This window comes from Lates calcarifer, linkage group LG2 (genome assembly GCF_001640805.2).
Source record: "Lates calcarifer isolate ASB-BC8 linkage group LG2, TLL_Latcal_v3, whole genome shotgun sequence".
NCBI classification, from domain to species: domain Eukaryota; kingdom Metazoa; phylum Chordata; class Actinopteri; family Centropomidae; genus Lates; species Lates calcarifer.
In genome coordinates this window covers 24188780-24210137 of record NC_066834.1, presented here as the reverse complement: position 1 = coordinate 24210137, position 21358 = coordinate 24188780, and the positions used below count along the sequence as shown (strand labels likewise).

General features: G+C 41.2%; 1 protein-coding gene across 2 annotated transcripts in view; it reads left to right on the top strand.

The window, feature by feature from the left end:
* Positions 1–21358, top strand: part of sema4bb (sema domain, immunoglobulin domain (Ig), transmembrane domain (TM) and short cytoplasmic domain, (semaphorin) 4Bb) — a 57425-nt gene that overhangs the window by 10302 nt on the left and 25765 nt on the right. For both annotated transcript variants that reach the window (XM_018666841.2, XM_018666842.2), the window contains exon 2: positions 12890–13347. In XM_018666841.2, coding sequence (XP_018522357.1) covers positions 13227–13347 — 121 coding nt within the window. In that variant the 5' untranslated portion in view covers positions 12890–13226. The remainder of the gene's footprint in view (positions 1–12889; positions 13348–21358) is intronic.

Below are 21358 nucleotides of genomic sequence, written 5' to 3'. Positions count from 1 at the left end.
CCTGTTATTCTCTTCCAAACAGTCGCCTCCTCTTATCTCTGATGGCCTGTTGTAAAATGTGTTGACATACCTCCCATATCAACATGGATTTTTATTAAACAAACAGTTTTAATCTGGATAAAGTTACATTTTTTTCCAGGTCACAATTAGTGCTTATGAAATTAGAACTTTATCCCGAGCTGATGGACCAATTCTGTAGGTTACTAATTGTGTGGGAACCAAAGCCTGGTTCTGTGTTGAGATGGTGCTGATAAGCTTTGTTGGAATCAGGCTGTAAATGACCAGCCTTTCCCCTTTAGGCCTCTGCTGTTCCTCTCCTCCCCTCACCAGTGTGTGATACTGTATCAATAACACTAATAACACTGATCCTCTCAGGCTCTCCCACTGTAAACAGAGCTGCAGAAACTTTTTCTCCAGAAGCACTTGCAAAAGCATCTTGTGCGCACCATCCTCCCTCCCTCTTTTTCTCTGGAACACACACACACATATGCACACACAGACCCCCACCCACACCATCGCACACACATTCAAACACTCAAAACAAACACACAGACTCCACCCAACACCCCACCCACTGTAACAACTTCAGAGGAATGGTCAGCATGTGAAGAGTTTGTGGTAAAGAGCTGGAAGGGAAGTGGAAACCGGGGAGAGGAGGGGAGACACACTGATGCTTTTAACTCCCAAAAGGTTAGTGATATCCCATATAGTGTCCCAAGAAGGGACTGGAAGTGATCAGCGCAAACTGATGGGAACTTGCGTGTCCAGAGTCCCTGCGCAGCCTCACATATAGTGCTGAGATGTGGGAAAACAGTCATTTCGCTGGGCCGAAGCCAGATTACACCCAGGGACAGGCAGGCACGAAGCCAGCCTCGCTGCTTTTTCATCAACTGAGGTCAGATTGTGCACATGAGTTCAAAAGGGGTCTGTTGTCCATCCCACATTTTAAAAAAAGGGAAACACGGAAAAAGAAAATCCCATGAAGCTTTTGTTTTCTTGGAGGTTTTCCTGCAGCTTGAACATTTGGCAGCGATTGCACGTCAGTTTGAGGAATCTGCAAGAATTCTTGTAGCGTTAATGCAACCTAAACTGTGAAAAGTCACACTTCTCCTTTTACACATAGGCGATAAGGTTTAATGGTTCACATTTGCATTCACTAAAACCTGGCTGCGGCCCCCGTTTGCTGGCCGTCTCTGCCGTGTCTGTGCATAGCTTTGTCTGCCAGTTGCAAGGCCATTCATATTCAGTATGACCTGCAGGTCCTGTAGAAAGGCTGGCAAGGCCCTGCAGGGGTACAGACGCTGCGCCAAAGGAGCGCTCTCGATGCAGGTGATGTTCTTCTGAGGCCATGCGGATGAACCTGAAATTCATTTTACTAATTTGACCACTCTGGCATTACTTTAACAAACAAATCTATTTTTAGGGAGTAAAAACATCTCTTCCACATGCATTTAGACTATTCATACCAGACTGCCTGGTCATCACTGTTCACAGAGGACTGTCACTGCAGGTTCATACATACCATAGAATAACACCAGTCCTAACAGACATACTGTGCATTTGTTTAACTGTATTTGCAAAATGCTGTTTTTTTATTTGCTGGTAAATTTAGAGTGTATATAGAGAGTATGCTGAGAGTATGCGGTGTCTGCATTTACACTGGGGATGTCCTGTATCTTAATAGCATTTCTATTTTATATTTGGACACCATAAAAAAAGGTTAAAAAAGGTTAATGCAAAATTATACAGTCTAATCATTTTCAGGTTCGGGTGAGATTGAGCAGAGAATTGATGGTTGAGAGGACTAGAATATCTACTATAAACTTAGATTTGTGCCATAATATTACTATAGTAATCCTATAATTGTTATAGAAAAGCTAAAAACCCACAATAAAGCTGGACAGTGACACACCCAAGTATACGTCTGGCTGGGAGCAGCCTGTAAAAACAGGTTGGATACCACATGCTGACACATTCAGGTTTGTTGTAAAGGCAGGTTTGTAAGTGTCTCAGTTTGTCAGACGTGCCCTCTGCTTGGGCCCTGCATGAGGCCTCAACTGAGGTGGCTGTCTTGGGATGGAAATATATTATGTAACATGTTCCTCTCCAGAGAGAAATTAATGTCTTCTCCATTTTCCATCTCTTGTTTTGGGAGAAATGTAGAGAAAAAGATAAACTGTGACTTTGTAATGGGAAACAGACTTTCTGTGTGCCTGTAATGTTTTTTTCTGGGGAATCCACTGATAGCTATATCTTATATTTCAGTCAGAGTGATATGACTGATATGATATGAGTGATATCAATACAGTTATTGTGTTTTTATTTTGTCCCAAGATGGTCTTGAGATTCAGTATTTACATGGGAAATTACCAAGTATGGCCATATCATTTAACTTTGAAAACAAAGAACTCATATTCTTACATGTGGCAGAAAGGGAAGTTATGATGCTTTTGCATTTTAAGAAAAAGTGCAGGACAGAAAAGAGAACAGATGTTGCTTTTAATACTAAATTTGAATTCATTTTATGAGTCAATGCATGCACGTATTGATTTATGCATGCTTCAGTACAGAAAGTCCATTTATATTAGGGACTGTATGAAAATTATTAGAAGTGGAAAGGTGGTCAGAAATGGAGTCTTGTAAAGGAGTATTGTAATTTTTGTCTTTTGGCTGAAGGGAGGGTAATCTCACTTTTCTAGGAGAACAGCAGGCCTTTTATGTTTTTGGGCCCTCCTTTTTAGTGAAACAATAGGTTCAGCCCCCTCCCTGCCCAAATAATTCGCAAACAGTCCCTTACTTATAAAAACAGACTAATTTTGTCTTCTGTTGCGGTTTCATTGGAAACAAATTCATCATAATATTAGCAGTCTTCTTAATCATTTAAATTATTTCCCTACTTAACTGTTATAGTTGAATAACTTAATTACGACCCCACTCCTTATCTGCCCCATGTATCAGCTATTATCAGCAGGATTGTTGCCAGGAGGGACCGCACTGTTGACTTATTACTTCCTTTATTGGTGTCGACTGCTCGTGAAGACAAAGACAGAGTCCCTACCTGACAGTAAACAAAGCAGAAGTGCTTCAGCTGTTGCTTTTGAAGTCGACATGTTTGCAGAGAGTAAACAGCCACCTGCCTCGAAGCGGCAAACCTGACAAACGGCTCAGACAAACCGTGTCGTGTTTCCACTTGGGATGAGTAATGTGAACAGCTCTGTGGTCAAGGCTCGTGGTTATGATCGTCGACGTTCGTACCGGAATGCGCTGAAGTGATTGCGGCGTTAGGTTTGACAAGGTGAAGCCGAGGCCAGAAACAGAATATCGCCATCTGATAAATCCTATTGCCCTGCTTGTCAAATTGCGTAAAGAAATGAGTCCTCACATTGGTTTAACTGCAGGGATTAATCGTGCCCCCCCACCCACCCACCAACTCAATGTTTAAGTCATGAGATGACTAACCTGCGATGGATAGCCAAGTCCTTGGATTTGATGGTGTAATTAGCAGATGAACTGTGATGCTAACACAGCGTGGTCCAGACCTCACAAAGGCCTCTATTGTGTGATTACATGACTGTAAATCTTGGACTCTCCTTTGTCACGCCACAGAGTTTGTTCACAGTCTTGACTGACATCACTTCAACCCAGATGAATGAGATGTTGTGTTGTTGTGTGTTGTGGCCATTTGCACCAGTGTTCTCTCTCTCTCTGTATGAAAAAAAAAAAAAAAAAAAAAAAAAATATATATATATATATATATATATATATATATGGCAGAGCGGCAGGGAAATAAATGAAATGCCCTTTTTTTGCCTCGCTGCTGACGTCTTTCAACGATCATTTAATTGCATTCTGTCAAGCTGTAGAACCGTAAGCGAGTGGAAATTTAAATTCCTCTGTCTCTTTTTGCTGTGATGTTCCAACCCAAGGCAAAATGTCCGGCTCTAATCATGAGGATTTCCTGATTGGTCAGTGCACTTCATTAGTCTAAATGGGTCATCGGGTTAAAAGTGTAGGGAGTTTTTCAACCCAGAAGCACATAATAAACAAAAGGAGATTAGTGTAATCTATTTTCCAGTGAGTTTGTAGTCAAACAGCAGTCGTTTCCAGTAAAGTGATTTCCTCAAAAGTGGATCGCGCATCTCCAAAGGTTCCAATAGTTTCTCTAACCGGGCTGTGATCAAGTGAAAGTCTGGGGGAAATTATGCCTCCTATCACACTGCGCTCTGAGTGACATGCACAACTCATTATTGACGCTTTGCAAATTTTTCAAGAACCGATCTCCCACTGTTCCCCCGTCAGGCTTGAATAATTTGAGGCAAGGGCAAGTCTGTATCAGAGGGAATAAGGTGACCCCAACTCTCTTTTAAACACTTATCTCTTCTGCCAGTTCTGCTTCACTCGCTCGTTTGAAATGATAATTGCTCCTTCCTGCATGGCAAAGCTGAGCAGTATGTACGCTAATGTAAAAAGCAGTTTGAATATTCCTCAGAGCCTATTCAGGCTTCAAATATTGCACTTTAAGTGGCGCATCTTGCTCTTTGCTCTTCGTTTCAACGCGGTGTGGATATAAGCATGTTGGCATAGATGTCGCAGAAGGACAAGTCCTGTCGCTAACCTATAAGATACCACAGAGGGACGTGAAATCTGAGCCCATCGATGCATTTTAATGAATACCTTTGACTGAGAGACCATGGACATGACGGGATCATGGAAACGACGCACGTACTGTAGTTAAACAATTAACACAGATCTGTCTGGTAGCTTAGGGTCACACAAAGCCAATTAGGGCATATTCAGATCCCAGCCTTGTACCTGATTTACATGTGAAAAGGGGGCTTGATGCAAAGAGGTGGATAAGCCCAGTGAGTGTGTTTATATGCACTCTGATAACTTGATTTTGAGCCGATTAAGAGATGGCATGATTCTTGTCATGTCGCACCACACAGAGATTATCTTGCTCACATTACTTGATGTCTGGATAAACATAAATTGAGTAACACATTAATCTTTCATATCAGTAATAACCAATAAATAGCTTTGAGTGTATATTTTTTAGCATTCACGTCACGCTGCAAGTCATAACGTTTTCAATAAGGTGCTGTGAAAGCTCATTGATGAAAGGCTTGTGTGTGCCCATAGGTTACAGATACTTTTCTGAGTATTAACTATTTAATGAATCACATCATCTCTATTACTCGGCAAGCCGGGTTCCTATTACAAGTGAATGATAAATCATAACCCATATAAATGCCACCACCAGACTATTAGCGCCATCTACTTACTGCGATCATGTTATTTGTGTGCATGTAAATGTAAAGTGATACAGTTAGTATTTAAGTCTGGAGCAAAATGTTTGCTGAAGCAGATGAACAAATTTAGCACATTCTGTCCTGTTGAAATAGTAAAATGTATTGTGTGTTGTTGTGGCTGTGGCAGCACATGCCATCACTGAGTGCTTTCTAGTTTAGTAAGTACACAGTCTGCTATGCTAAAGGGGAACTTTTATCCATATTCACTTTTACCCGGTGGCAGTTTGAACCATCAGTGAGTGAGTATTTTTCAGGTGGTTATGACCTGAATATCAGGGGCCTTTAGTTTGCTGGCAGGTATCCTTTCTTTTTTAGCAAAACCCTAAATTTTTGTACTTCCCTTTATATTATTGTTAGAAAATCACCATTTTTGTGTATTCGAATACTTCGGGGACATACCACCAGCAGGATGCATTACAGCCGGTCATCAATAGAAAGATGAATCTGTGAATAATTAATGTTACATGCAGTAAAAGTCTGTATCCTCATGCTATCACTGGGGGATCACATGTGAATAAATAATTCAGCAAAGTCTGCTGGTTTCAATTCTCAAAGACTGTGGTATTAATGTCAGATAAACTTAGGATGACACACCCTGTTGTGTCCAGGAAACAGTGCCCACTAACATAGGTATGTGTCTCTATCTCTCTCTCCCACAAGATTTCAACCTCTTTGGACACTATACTACAACTAAAAAGCATTCAGACTTAAATCTGTCTGTTTTTTAAATCTCAAGCGGTGAATGTAATAATTAAGAAATCTTTTTATTTCTTATCTATCATCACAGTCATTGTGACACAAAAAAACTGATCTACTTGCATCTTACATCGTCAGCTTCTTGCTATCATTAAGAGGAACACATTTGCATAGAGGAAATGGAGAGGATAGTGTTAAATCAATGGTGACTGATTAGCAGTCAGGTCTGTTTTTTGTGCTGTTTGTACAAATTTGTCTCTTTGCCTTTAGGCGTTGGGATCCTGAATCTTCAGTGTGCAGCTGTTCCATATTATAGACATTAAAGTTGGGGCATGCAAAAAGGTTTTTATTTTATCCCAGGTTAAAATCTCTTCTGTTGTGCACTGACACAGAGGTCTCGGTTGGTTTCAGAGCCAAGAGAAAATCATGTTACCTGCAGGGTAGAAATGATATTGAAGAGACAATATAAGAACATTTTCCTGCGTGTGTGTGTGTGTGTGTGTCTGTCTGTCTGTTTTCTTCCAAACTGTGACTTAGGAGAAAAAGTAAAAGCAGAAGGCAAGTTGCTTTTGCTCAGTTTTGATAGTTGTTGATGCCCTGTTGATCCCTTTACTTCTGTTGACATAAAAAATACATAAAATATTTACATTTCATCAGCATTTAATTTCCTGCTCTGTAGGAATTTCCTCAAAGAAGCAAAAACAAAACACTATCTTGATGGTAAGATGTTTTTCCAGGACCTGCATTGTGTTCAGTTTGTTATGAGTTATGACGAGGTGGTCCATATTTAAAAGTATTCGAAGGCTCCTATTAGAGGATATCCTGGAGATTTGTCTCCGATAGATGTGTTACCCATACGCTGCCATGCATTCCTAAGAAAGCAATTAGCCACTTTAGTACCACTGTAGATGGTGTGTGTGATTTTAGCCATATCTTAGTGTAGACTTCCTGTTTTTTAAATTCCACAAACCTGTTAACTTATCGTTTAGTGCCCTTCAAAGCTATTTCTTTTCTTTTTTCTTAAACAAATTTTGGAATGGTAACATTAGACTGACACAGTGACCTGGGTTAATCGCAGGCCATGTAATACACATGAGTGAAATGGTGCTAGAAGTTACAGTAGATGGAGAGCATTGTCTGGTCTGCTAGTGCACCCTGCAGTCTGTGACGTCATTACTCCTCATCTTTGTCTAACACCTTTATCACTGAGCTCCCTCATCCAGACATGCTGATTCATGCACTGACGTTGTTTAAACTCACAGAGTCACTGTGATGATGAATTTACTATGAGCTCTGCCAGCTTAGGAAACAATTGCTGTTGCCTGGGCTGCTGTAAGAAGGAGGGGGGTAGTTTACAGTTTATTTTTAACCCAGTCGTGATTTATTTAGGAGACTGCTTCCTTGGTGCTGGGAACAGTCTGCTCAGCTGAAACCTTCCTCTTTACTTCCCCCTGACTCATTCCCAGATGGGCCGGATGAGAGTGAATGTGGTACCCCATGATCACACAAAGTACTGTACGTTGTGCTGTACCTCATAGACTATATGAAAACAACAGCACTTTACCCTCCACGCCTGACTGAGGACTCCACTCAGGATTCATAAAGTTCAAAGTTAGTTCAGAAGCCTTACAGTACCTGTATTTACACAAAATACTCTGTTAGTTATTTATCAGATGGACTAAAATGTTTTTAAGGTTAGTTGGGGCAAAAGTAAATTATGCTGGTATATTAGGCAAAAAAGTAAATAAATACATGGTGGGCCTACCTGTCCTGTTACATTGCATCCTTTATAGTTTGTGTATATGACGTAGATGCCGATGCTGTTGTCTTACAGGCAGGTCTGGGACATGATAGTTATCTTAGCGCAGGGGCTGAAGGTGTAGTGTCTACCTGAGGAGAAGGAACGTGACTCCCACTAACACCACAGTTGTTAAATGTTGTTTGCTTAGCTGACTTGCTATTATTAACCACCGGTAAACCACAGCAACTAAGCTAGCTGGTGATGATTAGTACGGTCAGTATCTCCAAACTTAAATGCTAGGCTGACTACATGTTGAACCACATTTTCTGCTTCTACACGTTAAATATAGATGTGTTATGGGTCTAGTAGTATAAAAGCATCTTTAATAGAGCTGGACTGTAACTAAAATTATGTAGCAAGAAGCTAACTACTTATATTGTTGAGTAAGTACTCATATGATTTATTTTTCTAGTAATGTGTAGTTTTAAAGTGATATTTTTAAGTGATATGGCAACACTACTACTACTACTTTTAATATATATATAATTTACCAGTGACTCCATTACAGAGCTGTTAATTCTGAACAAGTTTATGTTCTTGTAATCATACTTTAGATAAAAGATAATGTTTGTCACTCATAGTCATTGAACGGTCAATCACTGATTTATTACCTCCCCTTCCCATCCCCCTGCTTTAATTTTATCCAACCACGCACTGCCCACTCAACTAAGCAGACGGCCGTAAGTGTGAGTTATAATGACAGACACAGCAAGGAGTCTCTGCGTTGTCAGTCACCCACTGAGGTCTATTCTGTCCAACATAATGACTCCACAAGTCTTCATGAATAGTAATCTAGACCCATGTTGTCTTCATGGTTGCACATGCAAAGAAATAAACTTTCACATTATTCCAAGACAAAAACAGTCATCTGACCCTATGAAAGTGATCAAACCTTTTGTTGGTGTGTCTTTTTTTCATGCTGTTGGGAACAGTTTCTGATGACTTTTTGGATGTGGTCTCTCAAAGTCACCCTTAAACCTGGCAAAAAGTGAGAGACAGTTTCAAATTTGATTGCAGCCGCGCAATTAAATGCAAATGCTTTCATAGTTCCCTTTCACTTTGGACTTAGATGTACTCATGATACTGTTAATGGATTGGACGGCGGCCTAATCTAGCCTCATGTCAAGCTCTGTGATGGTGCTCTCATCACAGGGTCCTGCCCGGCTGCTGATTATCTCCATAAGTGCCTCGGTCGGTGCCAAAGACTAAATGAGAGACAAGTCACTTTACAGAGATGAGTTATTGGGAGCTGGTCGTCGAGCACAAAGCCCTAGTCATTTATACAAAGCTAGCCAAATGGTTAGCATTCACGCTGCTCCCTGTCCGGTGAACTCGCCATGACCTGGCAGAATGCATCGTCTGATGTGTCTGTCACATCCTTTCTCTCTCTCAACAGATGCAGGTATTAATAGGGAGCCTCAAGGGAGGTTTGAAAGGTTAATGAATCTGTAGCCTTAAGCAATATGGCACCAGATTCACCCTTCATGGATACAAGGAGCAGCAGACCCTCTCCTAGATGAGCAGATGGGTCCTGTGGCACTGAGCATAGTGGGTCGCCTGTACTCTTAACAGCTCCAGCAGAATAGAGCTCTAATCTTATAAATCCTGTAACTGTTGCCTCTAATAAGATCACTTTCTTTGGTCGAGTACTTGCTGTCAAATATGATTTAATACTTATTAATGTTTAATACATTTTCTTCACATCCATGCGTCGTCATTCTTCAGAATGGATTAAGACACTACATGATTAATTTGACTAAAATGCATGTACTTGTGTCATGGTAGTCAAGCAAAAAAATATGCAAAAGAAAACAGGACAAGTGCAGTGTAATTGTCAGTTTACTTGCCCTTCGCGCCGCTGCTCAGCCTGAACAGACCTGCCTCAGGGTTGGGGAACATCCATCTTGTCCTCTTCAGGTGCTATTCTCAGTTATATGTACATTTTAGGCATCACGCCCATGAGTCATCCTGTACGTTGGATTCCCGAGATACCTCAAATTTCCCAGTCTGCTGCAGGGGCCTCCTCATATTGACATAACTCATTTACGGCTGAGAACACCAACTTTTTGTTTTACAGTCCATTGTTTCTGTGAGTTGGCAGCTGAGGAAGCTTTTCTCATAGAACGGACCACAAGGCATACTTGTAACTACAGAAATTAGAGGTTTGAGGTAATAAAATCTGTAGGTATGAATTGGTTTATACTAGTTATACCTTCACACGTCTTACCTGGACAACGTAACTGACCTTAGTGTCGACTGAATTTTTGTTTTTTGTTGCACTAATGACTTTATTGGGCACTGAAGGGTCAATGCAAGTGAGTGTTGAGATATTTCTTTATGCATTAGTACCCTACAGAATTAGCCAAAAAGTTTCTCAAGTCTCCAGAGAGCCAGGAAACCCTCCCTAACAGCACCCCTCTCTTTTCATTAAAATTTTAAAGGCCTCTGGAGTTACATAAGGATATGCCCTGGGAACATGGAGACTTGGGGTGCGACACACACAGGGCTGCCATGCTAGTTGTTGCAGTCTCAGCAGGTATGAGAGGGACCAGCAGAGTAGGAGGAGGAGGAGGAGGAGGAGGAGGGAGATGTTACAGGATCATGTATGGATATTTCAGCCTCCTGTGACTCAGCTAGCTTCACTGGAGCAGCTGGAACGAAAGCAGGCTGGTAGTGAAGTGAACAGTGACACAGACGCATTGGTTCACTGCTCGGGACCCCAGGGACAGTCGGAGACAAGGGTGTGACAGCAAGGCAGAGATGCAGAGATAAGAGGGAAAAGGGACGGCCAATATTTTATTCAACAGAACTTGTGGCTGTGCTGCCATGGCAAAGGTGAGACCGATAACATCCCACCTACCTACAAAAATGCCCATACCTTAGTCACTGTGAAAGGAGGATAGCCTCCCAGTCAACTACAATCTGTCTGCTACCAGCCAGCAAGTCAATGAATCATTCAATCAGCAAGCTGTTAATTCTGCCTGCTGCCAGTCTGAGTTTCTGTAAGCCAGCTACCCAGTCAGAGACAGGGTTGTAAATCTGTTTATCTGCATGTTGTTGTAGCTCGTCCAGGTTGACCAAAAGTTTAAAATGGTACACCCAGCAGGGCCTCGTCTCACCAGAGGAGCAGGGGCCCCATCGCTGACCCTCGCTTGTCTTACACTGCTGTTGGATTTATTAGCTACCGTAAATATTTGAGAGAGGTCATGTGGGAGTAGTTGCAGTGATGCAAGCTCTCAACCAGAGACGCCATGTGCTCTCCAGTGTTTACTTTGTAAACGTCAGCACGTATGTGGGAGCTCAGGGTAGACATCCAGGGCTGTCAGGCAATAAAGACCAGTGAGTTGTGTTAAATCACAAGAGCAGGCTTTGTTGTGTTCACTGAACTGAGGAGTCTGTGCTTTCCTTGGGATACTGGTAACATTGTAACACTGATGTTGCTGGTGTTTTGGTGGTGCTGCTATGTCAGAAAACAGGGGAAACAGTACTAATTAGCAAAAGCAGACATGCTTAGCTGAGAGGGTGAACATGGTAAACATTGTTCTCATTACCAACAAGCATTTTAGCATTGTCATTGTGAGTATGTGAACATGTTGACAGTACTTAATTTAAAGCACTGCTATGCCGCCATACAGCCTCCAAGAGCCGCTAGCATGGCAGTTTCAAATCAGTTATTATTTGTGTTTTTATGTTATACACTGCACAAATGACTGTGTAATGGGAGGATGGTCGCTTATACTAACATGAACCCAGCTCTGCTCTCTCCTCAGCTTTTCAGAGCTTTGTAGCATCTTTAAGCAATTTTTTTCTAGCCAATGCATAATTGCTGTGGTTCCCCCTCAACACTATCATAGCATTGTTTATGGTCACAGGAGGCAGCTGTTTGCAGAGGAAAAGCTTCAAAAAACTGACTGTACACTGTCTGCTCATCACCAAATGGTAGATGGACACAGTTAGCAGCTAGATAGTGACCATTGAACATTTCACAGCTTGAGTGCCAGATCCTGCCCTCAGGTGAGGTTCACCATATCAGTTTAAAAGGACATTGTTGTGTTTACATTTAGTTGCTACTGACTACAAGCGGCCAAAAACTTGGTTGCATGTTTAAAAACTACCAAGACAAAATGTCCCAGTTCGTTTTTAAAAGCTACACATCTTCTGTCCTGTGTTTGTTTTAGCAAAGAGGGATGAAACAGATGGGAGTAGTACCTTTTCAAGTGTTTTTCAAGAGAGCTGACCCCCCCTACTATATAAAAACATCTCAGCATATATATCTACATAACAGGCCCCTTATCTGCACACTCACACTGAAGCCAATAAAAGTCAGAGCAGATGTGTTCATTGCGCCTCTTTGAGACAAATTACAGAGTTGTCTTGGGAGTCACTGTTCTTTCATTTATTTCCCCACATAGCCACAAAATTAGGGCCAAGCTCCCATGTTATCTTCTCCAAGATCTCTTACCGATTGTTGACGACAGCGTAATTAAATATAGGGATTAAAGAAAAAATCAAACAGACGTTTTATCTTGCAGAGAAACTTTGTGGGCTGCAGTAAAAACAGCAAATCTGACATCCACTTAAATTTTAAAGTTTGTAGAACCCTTTAAGCCACCACATGATGAATGCGTCCATGTTAGCTGGTTGGTGGTCTGAATGATCTGTTTAGCTGAGTTTTTCTTTGGCAGTGTGGCGATAGAATAAACGGTAAAAGCATAAATAGTTGTTTTTGGCATCAAGGCTTTAGCTGGGGCCACTGGCGTGCTACAGTTGAATTTCAAAGTCTCAGGACTGAGAGATGAGGCAGGTAATTTTTTTTGGTGATGCCATTGTTCGCTGTTAGAACTGAAAACTACCCCAGCTCTCAAGTTCTTGATTCATTGTTTGCAAGAAAATCCACACCATCTCCCAGAATGAACCATAGCCACATGTATCAGTTCTTTTGCTTTTGTAGTTGTTGGTTAAATAGCGTCAGAAGTTGGATGTGGATCTGTTATTCTAGCTTGCGTTTCATCTTTTTTTTTTTTTTTTTAACATGTCCTTGGATCAGACATAAAGAAACAGCTTCTCTCTCTTCTCTCCACAGATCCAAAATGACTTTAACTAAATGGCCACTGGTCGGAGCTTAGCGCTGATCCATTGACGAGCGCCATGAGTGGATGAAAACAAGCAGCCTTTAATCCAAAAAAGGATTCCTCCTCTCTGTGATAAGAGTCTACTAACCGTGTGTAAGGACCACTGGGAGTACAAGAATCAAGTCAAGGACACGTTCACTCCCCCCCCCCACCCCACTCCTTAGCCTGCAGGAAGATGAGAATGAGAAAATAAAGCTCTGCAGAGGCGAGGAGCTTAATGAATACCAAGGAATCTTAAAAACAAGCAGTGTGCATTTGTGTATGTTTGTGTGAGAGGATCCAGCAACAATGTGGACATTAGCTGTGACTGTCCACTGTCTTCTGGCTGCTGCACTGCTACTGGCTAGCTGCCTCCAATCACTGACGGCCACTGAGGATGACGTCACACCGCGCATCAGTTTCCCATACAGTAAGTACAGTACATACATAGAGTAAATAATTACCACCAAGTGCCATTCCAGTGTTATTACTGTTTTTAAATTTTTCGAAAAATAACCAGTGGCCTGGGACATGTATCTTTAGCCACAGCGTTTTAGCACAATATCATAAATAAATGTAGCAATTAACTACACGTTTATGATCACTTTTCATGTTCATGGGTTAAATGAGTCAACTTGAAAAGCACAGTTACCCAAAGACTGTGTTTCATCCAACTCATGAGGACATTGCTAATGTTAGCTACCACTACAGCGGACAAAGTCTTTTTTGAGAGGTAAATCTGCTTCTCTTATCACTGTGACAAGCACAGTGGTGGTACCTAAGGGGGCCAGGTCTAAGTGAAATGTGATTTCCACAGCAAAAACATAATTAAGGTCAAGGGTGAACAAACACAACAAACACAGCTGTAGTGTGTAATGAAGCAGCCATTGCAACAGTGTATTCACAGAGACCACAATTGCCTCCGGGTCCTGATGCACACATGCCAATTTGAAGACGCCCTCACTACAAACACCACTTCTCCTAAATACATGCAATTATTTTAAGATTAGATGTCACTTTGCACACAACCTACTGTGTGTGTTGGTTTTTTTTTTTCCACTCTGAGCCTTGACGGGGGGAAGCATGCACGGCATAGACTGAAGAACAAATAAAGTACAACAATTAGGGGCCTACTAACTGTTGTACAGCGCATACAGTCTGGCTTCATATCTTCAAGATCACTTGGCTGCGTCTAATTGACATTTTGGTAATGTTCAGCTGAGAAAAACAATTTATCTCACAAATATAAACTTAATGCGTCTCCTGGTGAATCCTCTGACTGAATGGAAGAAGACCTTTGTGCATCTGACTTCATCATTGCATGTAATTAGTCCACACACACACTGCAGCGTTACCTCTTATTATAATAGCTGTGGATTAAGCTTTCATAATTTAAAAACATGGCGCTGTTTCTCTCTATTTGTTCAGCCTACAGCTTTTTGATAATTGATTGATGCATTATGGGAGCTTACAACAAATGAAGGAGCAGAGAAATCAGGTTGCTGTTTGGCTTTGGCACACAGGGGAAATTGACTGGTTTTCAGGGAAGCGTCACTTAACACTTATTTTTTAACATCCTGCGTTGTAGCTGTTAGAAAAAACTTCATCATCATCATTCTTAAAATTAGCTCCCCAGTTTCTACAGTTTTTTTCCCCCATCCTTGTGTCTGTTTTGCAGAGCCGCTGTTGCAGGCAAATATGCCGATCCAGCAGGAACCAAAGTATAGGCTTATATTGATGTAGGGGGGTTGTGCTGGCTCCTGTAAACACTACCTGTCTGAATTTGAAGTTCCTCCCTCTGAAAACAACAATCTGATGCTTGTTTTCCTCACTCCTCAGACAGCTCAGTGAGGCATCATGCTGTAATTCACATGCACCATCTCAAATTGGCATCCCTCATACCCGAGAACAACCTTTCACATACTTGAGCCATTTAACTTGTTTCTCAAAGAACTAAATGGATTAAATTGGCCCAAGGCTGGTTCCCAGCAACTGAGTGTTTTGCAAACCACTGATGTTTCTTTTTTTCCTCTCCTCACTTTGCTTTACTCCACTCAGCAGTCATAATCTAAATTTCATGTATTTTCATGTGAGCGGTTAGTGATTGAGATTCTTTCAACTGGAGAGCATAAGTAGTAGTGTGAGACAACATGCTTTTCAGCTGATAATACAGTGTAGAAAATCTTATTTAAACGTCACTGACACTGATTGTAAGCTATTCATTAAGAGCACAGCTTTGCATAAACAGGAGTCTGCAGCCATCGCGCGCATGCTAAAAGTTTCCTATATAAACTAGCCTCAATTCAACCCGCACCATTGAAACAAAACATGTAAAGCAGGTCACCCCTTTAAACCTCCATTCTGGTTTGTATAGTCTGTAAGAAAAGGGGGACCCGGTCTGTTTTCTCGAGAGAGGACCTTTGCCTCCACACAACCTTTTTCCCTGAACGGCGTCCCTTTTACTTTTTGTCCTCCTTCCCTCTTCTCTCGCTCCTTCCTTCTCTGCTAATGAGCAGGCTAATCTCTCATGTGTAGTGAGTGGAGGTTTTTGTGGTCGCTGCAGTGGGAGAGCTTGTCTGTTTTTCATTATGGCTCTTGTGCAGAGAGGCAGCACAAAGGATCATGGGACTTGAAGCAGTGAGCATTGGTTAGGCATGCGGCATGTATCACTGTTAGATATCAGAAACCTCTCAGGCAGGATGTTAGTGTCTTTCTCCAGAGATGTGCTTGGGAGAAGATTTATTTTACTTCTTTAATTCTTCTTTTGCTTGGAACAAGAAGGAGTAATACAAGTTCTTCACTTAGTAAGAGCAGTTTACATTAATGAGCTGGGTGAGGGCGTTTGGCAAGTTCACTTGGTTTTGTTTTCTTTTTTGAAGATGACTCAAGTGCATGAACTGTATTGTGGGTCACCCTGTTGCTGCTGTGAATATGGATCCTTTTAAAATCATAGTTCGACATATCAATATGCTTATTTGCTGTCTTTAGATTAGATGAATTATGCCACTCTCATAACAGGCTACAGCCTGTTAGCTTAGCATAACGACTGGAATCAGGGGGAAATGGCTCAGGTGCCAGGAAGTTATAAAAGGTGGTAACAAAATCCACCTATCACTCCCTCTAAGGTTAAGCAATTAACATCTTGTTTGTTTACACTGTACAAAAACTGCAGTGAAAAATTCTGTACAAAGATTTTGTTACCGGTTAGCTGTTTCCCCATGATTCCGGTCTTTGTGCTAAGCTAAGCTAAGCTAACCAGCTGCTGGTCGTAGCTTTATAGTTACTATACAGATGTGAGTGGTACCAGGCTTCTCATGTAGCATATGGCAAGAGAGTGCAAAATGTCAAACTATCGGCGACCTGATGGCCGAATGGTTAGGGCGCATACCATATGAGCCTTAGCGCTCTGAGCAGGTACGACTCCCGATCTGGCCAGACCTTTACTGCATGCCACTCCCTACTCTCTCTCCACATTTCCTGTCTCTCTTCACTGAGACTAATACAAGCAAAAAACCCAAAAAATGACTTTGAAAAACTATAAACTACATCAATCCCAGTGTAGTTTTCTTTCACAGTCCAAACCCTAAGTTTTTACAGGAAGAAGATCCAAAGATCAGTTCTGTCTGCTGATGTCTGTGGGTCAAAAACTTCAGGCAGTCATCGACTGCAAAGGATTTTCCACAAAATATGATGAGGATGATTAGTTTGACTTCTGTCCAGTTACTTTTGAAACCCTAAGCCTCTGGCAACATGTGTTAAAAAGGCTACACAGTTCTTTCTACACTGATATAAATTCTCTCAAATTAAAGCTAAGACTTGGCTCTTTAATGTAGTATCCTTATTTTATTACAAATTGAATGAGCTGAAGTGCAGAGTCTGAAAAGCAAAACGTGTGACTATCCACATATGTGTGGTCTCTTTAAGTACAGCTTATCTTATGTTTTCAGAATTCTTAAGTTTCTTAAAACTTTTAGATGCAGCATAACCTTTGCTAAAAGTAGCACTGAATATCCTTCTTCCTTCCCCTAAGAAAGAGAAATTTAGAACAACATACATTAATAATCACATAGAATATGAGTCAGTTCTACCCTTTTATTGCAGGTCATTTTGATTTGAATTTTATATTTAATTAATGTCAGCTCTTATATAATATTTGACACAGTGACAGGTGACTTGGGACAGAAGCTAAATTATACACAAGCCATATTTCAAAGCCACAGCATCTGAATTAGGCAATTTTACATCTAAGGTTTGTATTGTTTGTACTGTATGTACAACAAAAGAAAGATTGAGATCAGAAAGGAACATTTTCAGCCTTAACACTTTCACACAGGCGGCTAGAAGAGAAGCACATCCAAATGCCCCTTTAAGCCGAGCTACTGAGCGTGCTGTGTATGCTCAGTGTACACAGTGTCCTTTCCCGTTTACGTTTGGTTTATGTTCGGCGAATATTGTGCTCTTTCTCTCATGCATGCTAATCCAGTGACCTTGGCAGTGTGTGGATTGCAGTTCAGAAACAGAGGAGGGGCGGCGAGAGGGGGCGTCAGGCCAAATACTCGTGAGGTTTTAGACATGCTCCGATGCCCACCTAAACCCCGGCAAGGACACGCCCACTGATCCTGAAAGAAAAGCGGTCTATGGCTTCCAGCAGAGGTGGCACTCACAAGTGCCTGCATATAACGCCATAACAGCCGCAACAATGGGGCATAATTACAGCACATCAGCTCCGTCTGTTTCAGACATTTTAATGGCTTCGTCGCCTGCACGCTCCAGGGAATGTACAGAAAAGTTCAGTCTTCGCAGATTTCGATCAGGAACATTTGATTTGAAGAAAATGGCAAGCAGCGACAAATGACAGCGGAGCTGTTAATTAAGATGGACAGAGAGGAATGTGAGGTTAAAGAGTGCCATTAGGTTCTTTTTTTGGACTGCTGTGATGCAGTGTAGATTGGTCCAAAACAAAAATGTTCTTTTCCTTATCACTATTTACGAAAAGCACCTTTTTGTAGCACGATGAAACATTTAGAGTTGATATGGCTGCTGTGGTGATGGCTGTACATCACTCTGGACTGCTCTTAAATAGAAGTCAGTGTTATTTATATATTTATTTATTTAAGTCACACAACATAACATTTTATTGTGTGACGCACAAACAAGCAGGTTTTATCGCACTCATGTGTGCACCTTGCTGTCAAAAAATCATATTTCCTCCCGTAACATTCAGCATTAAAAAGACGCTTTTATCACAGCACACTTTATTTTCTTGTAAGAGCAGAATCAATATCTGACTCAGTTGGTATTCTGCACATACTCTGTCATGCATAAATTAGTTTTTTTCATCGGGTTTTGCTGGTTAAACATAAATGACTCACTGTCACTGCCATACTGTAGGTATTGTCACCATAAATGTGTGTTTGGGGGGGGGTCTGCAGTTTCTACTGTGTCTGTCGTATAGCTGTAAACAGTCACACACAATTTTTAGTGTTGAAACTGTTTTTTTTTTTTTTTACATGTTGTTATCATGGTAGATTCTCTCCTGCACTAAAAACCAGAAAGCTAGTTGCAGTATTTTTCTCTCCTAATGCATTTCAGAATAAAGGTGTGGAATAAATGGTAATGCTCTAAAAGCTGGCTAATTCAGTGTTTTCATACACTCATCGAAGTGAGCACTCTCATAAGTGACTATAGTAATTTGTTGATCCATGTAGTCATATGAACATATTTTCAAACAGATGCATATAATTAAATATGATATAAAACATGAATACCATTTAGATTACATCACTCTCACACATCATTTGTAATCTAAAAATAACACTACACTGTAGTAAGAAGCCTGAGCTCATACATTTTTCATTTCAGGTTGCACATTTGAGTCGAGGCAGAAGTGAAATGGTTAAAGCAGCCATCTCATGTATCTTCCATTAAAAGTCAGAACTTTCCTGATTCAGTTCCAGTATGTTAATACACTCCACATGCCTCTTATTTCTACTTGTGGGTATGTGTGTGTAAAGAGAGTGTGAGGTGTGTGTCCCTGTGAGGCTTGGTCGACCATATATTATATGGTACATACTGAGCTGAAGGATTCAGTTTAAGTGTCTGATTTTATACAAATCCTGTCTGTCTGAATTTTGGTTTCATTTTTTACATGACTTGATCAGTGACAACAGCTGACAGTCTGCTGTGCCTGCAGGTGTAGCCTTCATAGGCGCAGGAGAGGAAGTTTTGTTCTTATCAGTTCGAGTGACACCTGTTGACAGAGATAGACTTGAATTTTTTTTCAACTATGTCTGGGCAGAGTAACCCTTATGAGGCAAAATATGGAGGCTAAAGCAGGAGGTGTGCAGGTCTTGATCCTTCTAGGCTGCTGATAGTAGCATGACTGCGGGAAATAAACAAGAGTAAAAGCTTAAAGCTGTTCGAGTGAAGAGGTGTGTGTGTGTGTGTGTGTGTATGTGTGCAAGAAAATCCATTAGCATAGAGCGCAAACCAGTGTGCTTGAACACTTCTCATCCTCACTTACTTTGTGTTAGAGAACAGGAGACTTGGTTTGACACTCCAGCCTGCTCTTCTCATCAAGGCCTTCTCTAGACACACACACACACTCACGCACAGTGCAGAGGGTTTTGCCTGTATGCTTTGGTGGCACTTAAAGACCCTAAACATATACCAGTCCAGAGTGAGTGCACTTAATAGACTCAAGCAGTTCCATTGGTGTCCTAAAAATCGATAAGTGTGCAAACCAAAAAAATGGCAGCAGAGATGTATACTTTGATGGGATTCTAGCTGCAGCGGAAACCATCTGCAAGCATGTGCACGCCAGCTGGATTTGGAGGTTTGCAGTGCCAACACAAATGACTTTTTTTTTTTCCCTCTTCAAGTCCACTTGGCCGAGCCACAGATATAGTGTTATTCATCAAGCCAATCTTTCTTGGTGTGCATGTGTTTTTTCCCCTGTGTGTTTAAGGACAGAAGTAACTGCCATAATGAAGAAAACATTTGAAGTTGTGGAAGGTGGATTAGGATATGGAACGTCAAAGGCTGCCCAATATCCCATTAGAGTTATAACTCTGAAGACTCTGAGGACCCCAGCAGTTATTGGTGGGAACAGCAAAGGCAGTTTAATGCTACAGAAACTCTGTCAGAAACTACTTTGTCAAAAATACAACAGCCGCAGATTGCTTCACAATAAAGTTTGCATTAGTTGTAACTTAATACAGCTTTGATACATACATACATTATTTCCTGTGAATCCCCCGGGCGTGTGAATGTAATTTGAATCCATTGTGGGAATGGCGGACCCTGCCATTAATAATGAAAACTACTGCATAGAGATTTCATTACAGATTGTAAATATACTGAATGGCTATTGCTTAACACACTATGTTTTGATATTGGGACTGAACAACAGTTAGATTGTTTTTTCTTTCATAAAAATAGAAACTCTTAAATTACCCATTCATACATTTAAATTATCCATTCATATGTAGACCATTTTTGGTTTATTTTTTCTTATTTGTGAAATCATAGTAAGTAAAATTTACCAGCTACATTGGTTGTTAGCCATTCCATTTGCACCCTAAACAATATTGCTCTTTCTTCAGCTTTGGTTTTTCTTTAAGCTTAAGTTTTGCACCAGTTTTGCTGAGTACAGAATGGTCGATGAGAAGCCTGAATGTGTGGCTGTGTTCATACCTGGTGTTAACACTTGGGTGATCCGACCAAAAGTGGACAGCTCTTAGTAGAGGTGTGAATTAACCCAAGATGCATTGAGAACTGATCACTCCCAGGTGGTCTGGGTGGCATATGGCCACATTCTTATAGTAATCAGTCAATGCATTAGTCAATGCAAATGTGTCCTGGGCCAAAGGCCAAGGGCCGCCTACTCAACTGACTTCCTCTGTGTAAGTGGAAGTACATACTCCCTACTACTCATTCATTCATTCTCAAATCACTTAATAGACATAATCTGTATTGTTTTGATTTCTCTTTCTTTTCTGTCTTTGCAAACAGAAAAGATAGACATGTTTCATACAGAGCATGGAAGTGAGACGCCCGTGGAGACACATTGTAATGCCAGGTGTAAACTGATGTACTTAAAGCTGTCCACATTTGATCGTATCACTCAAGACGCATGTTAATGCCAAGTATGAACAGGGCCTGTGTGTATCAGATTCCAGTGACACCTACTGTCTCTCACCCTAAGAGAGTGTAAGTGGGAGTAAGATAGAGAGAGGAGCTGAAGAGGCATCCCACACATGACAAGCACAGGCACGTCTGTTTTGAATCGTGAGTGAGGAAATTATACCAAACTATCTGCCTCTCTCTCTCTCTCTCTCACACACACACACACACACACTCTGTTGCAGTCTCTGTTTGTGTAACTCTCAGACACCACATAGAGTCTCCCTCTGTCTCACCAACCTAATATCCAGGATTTT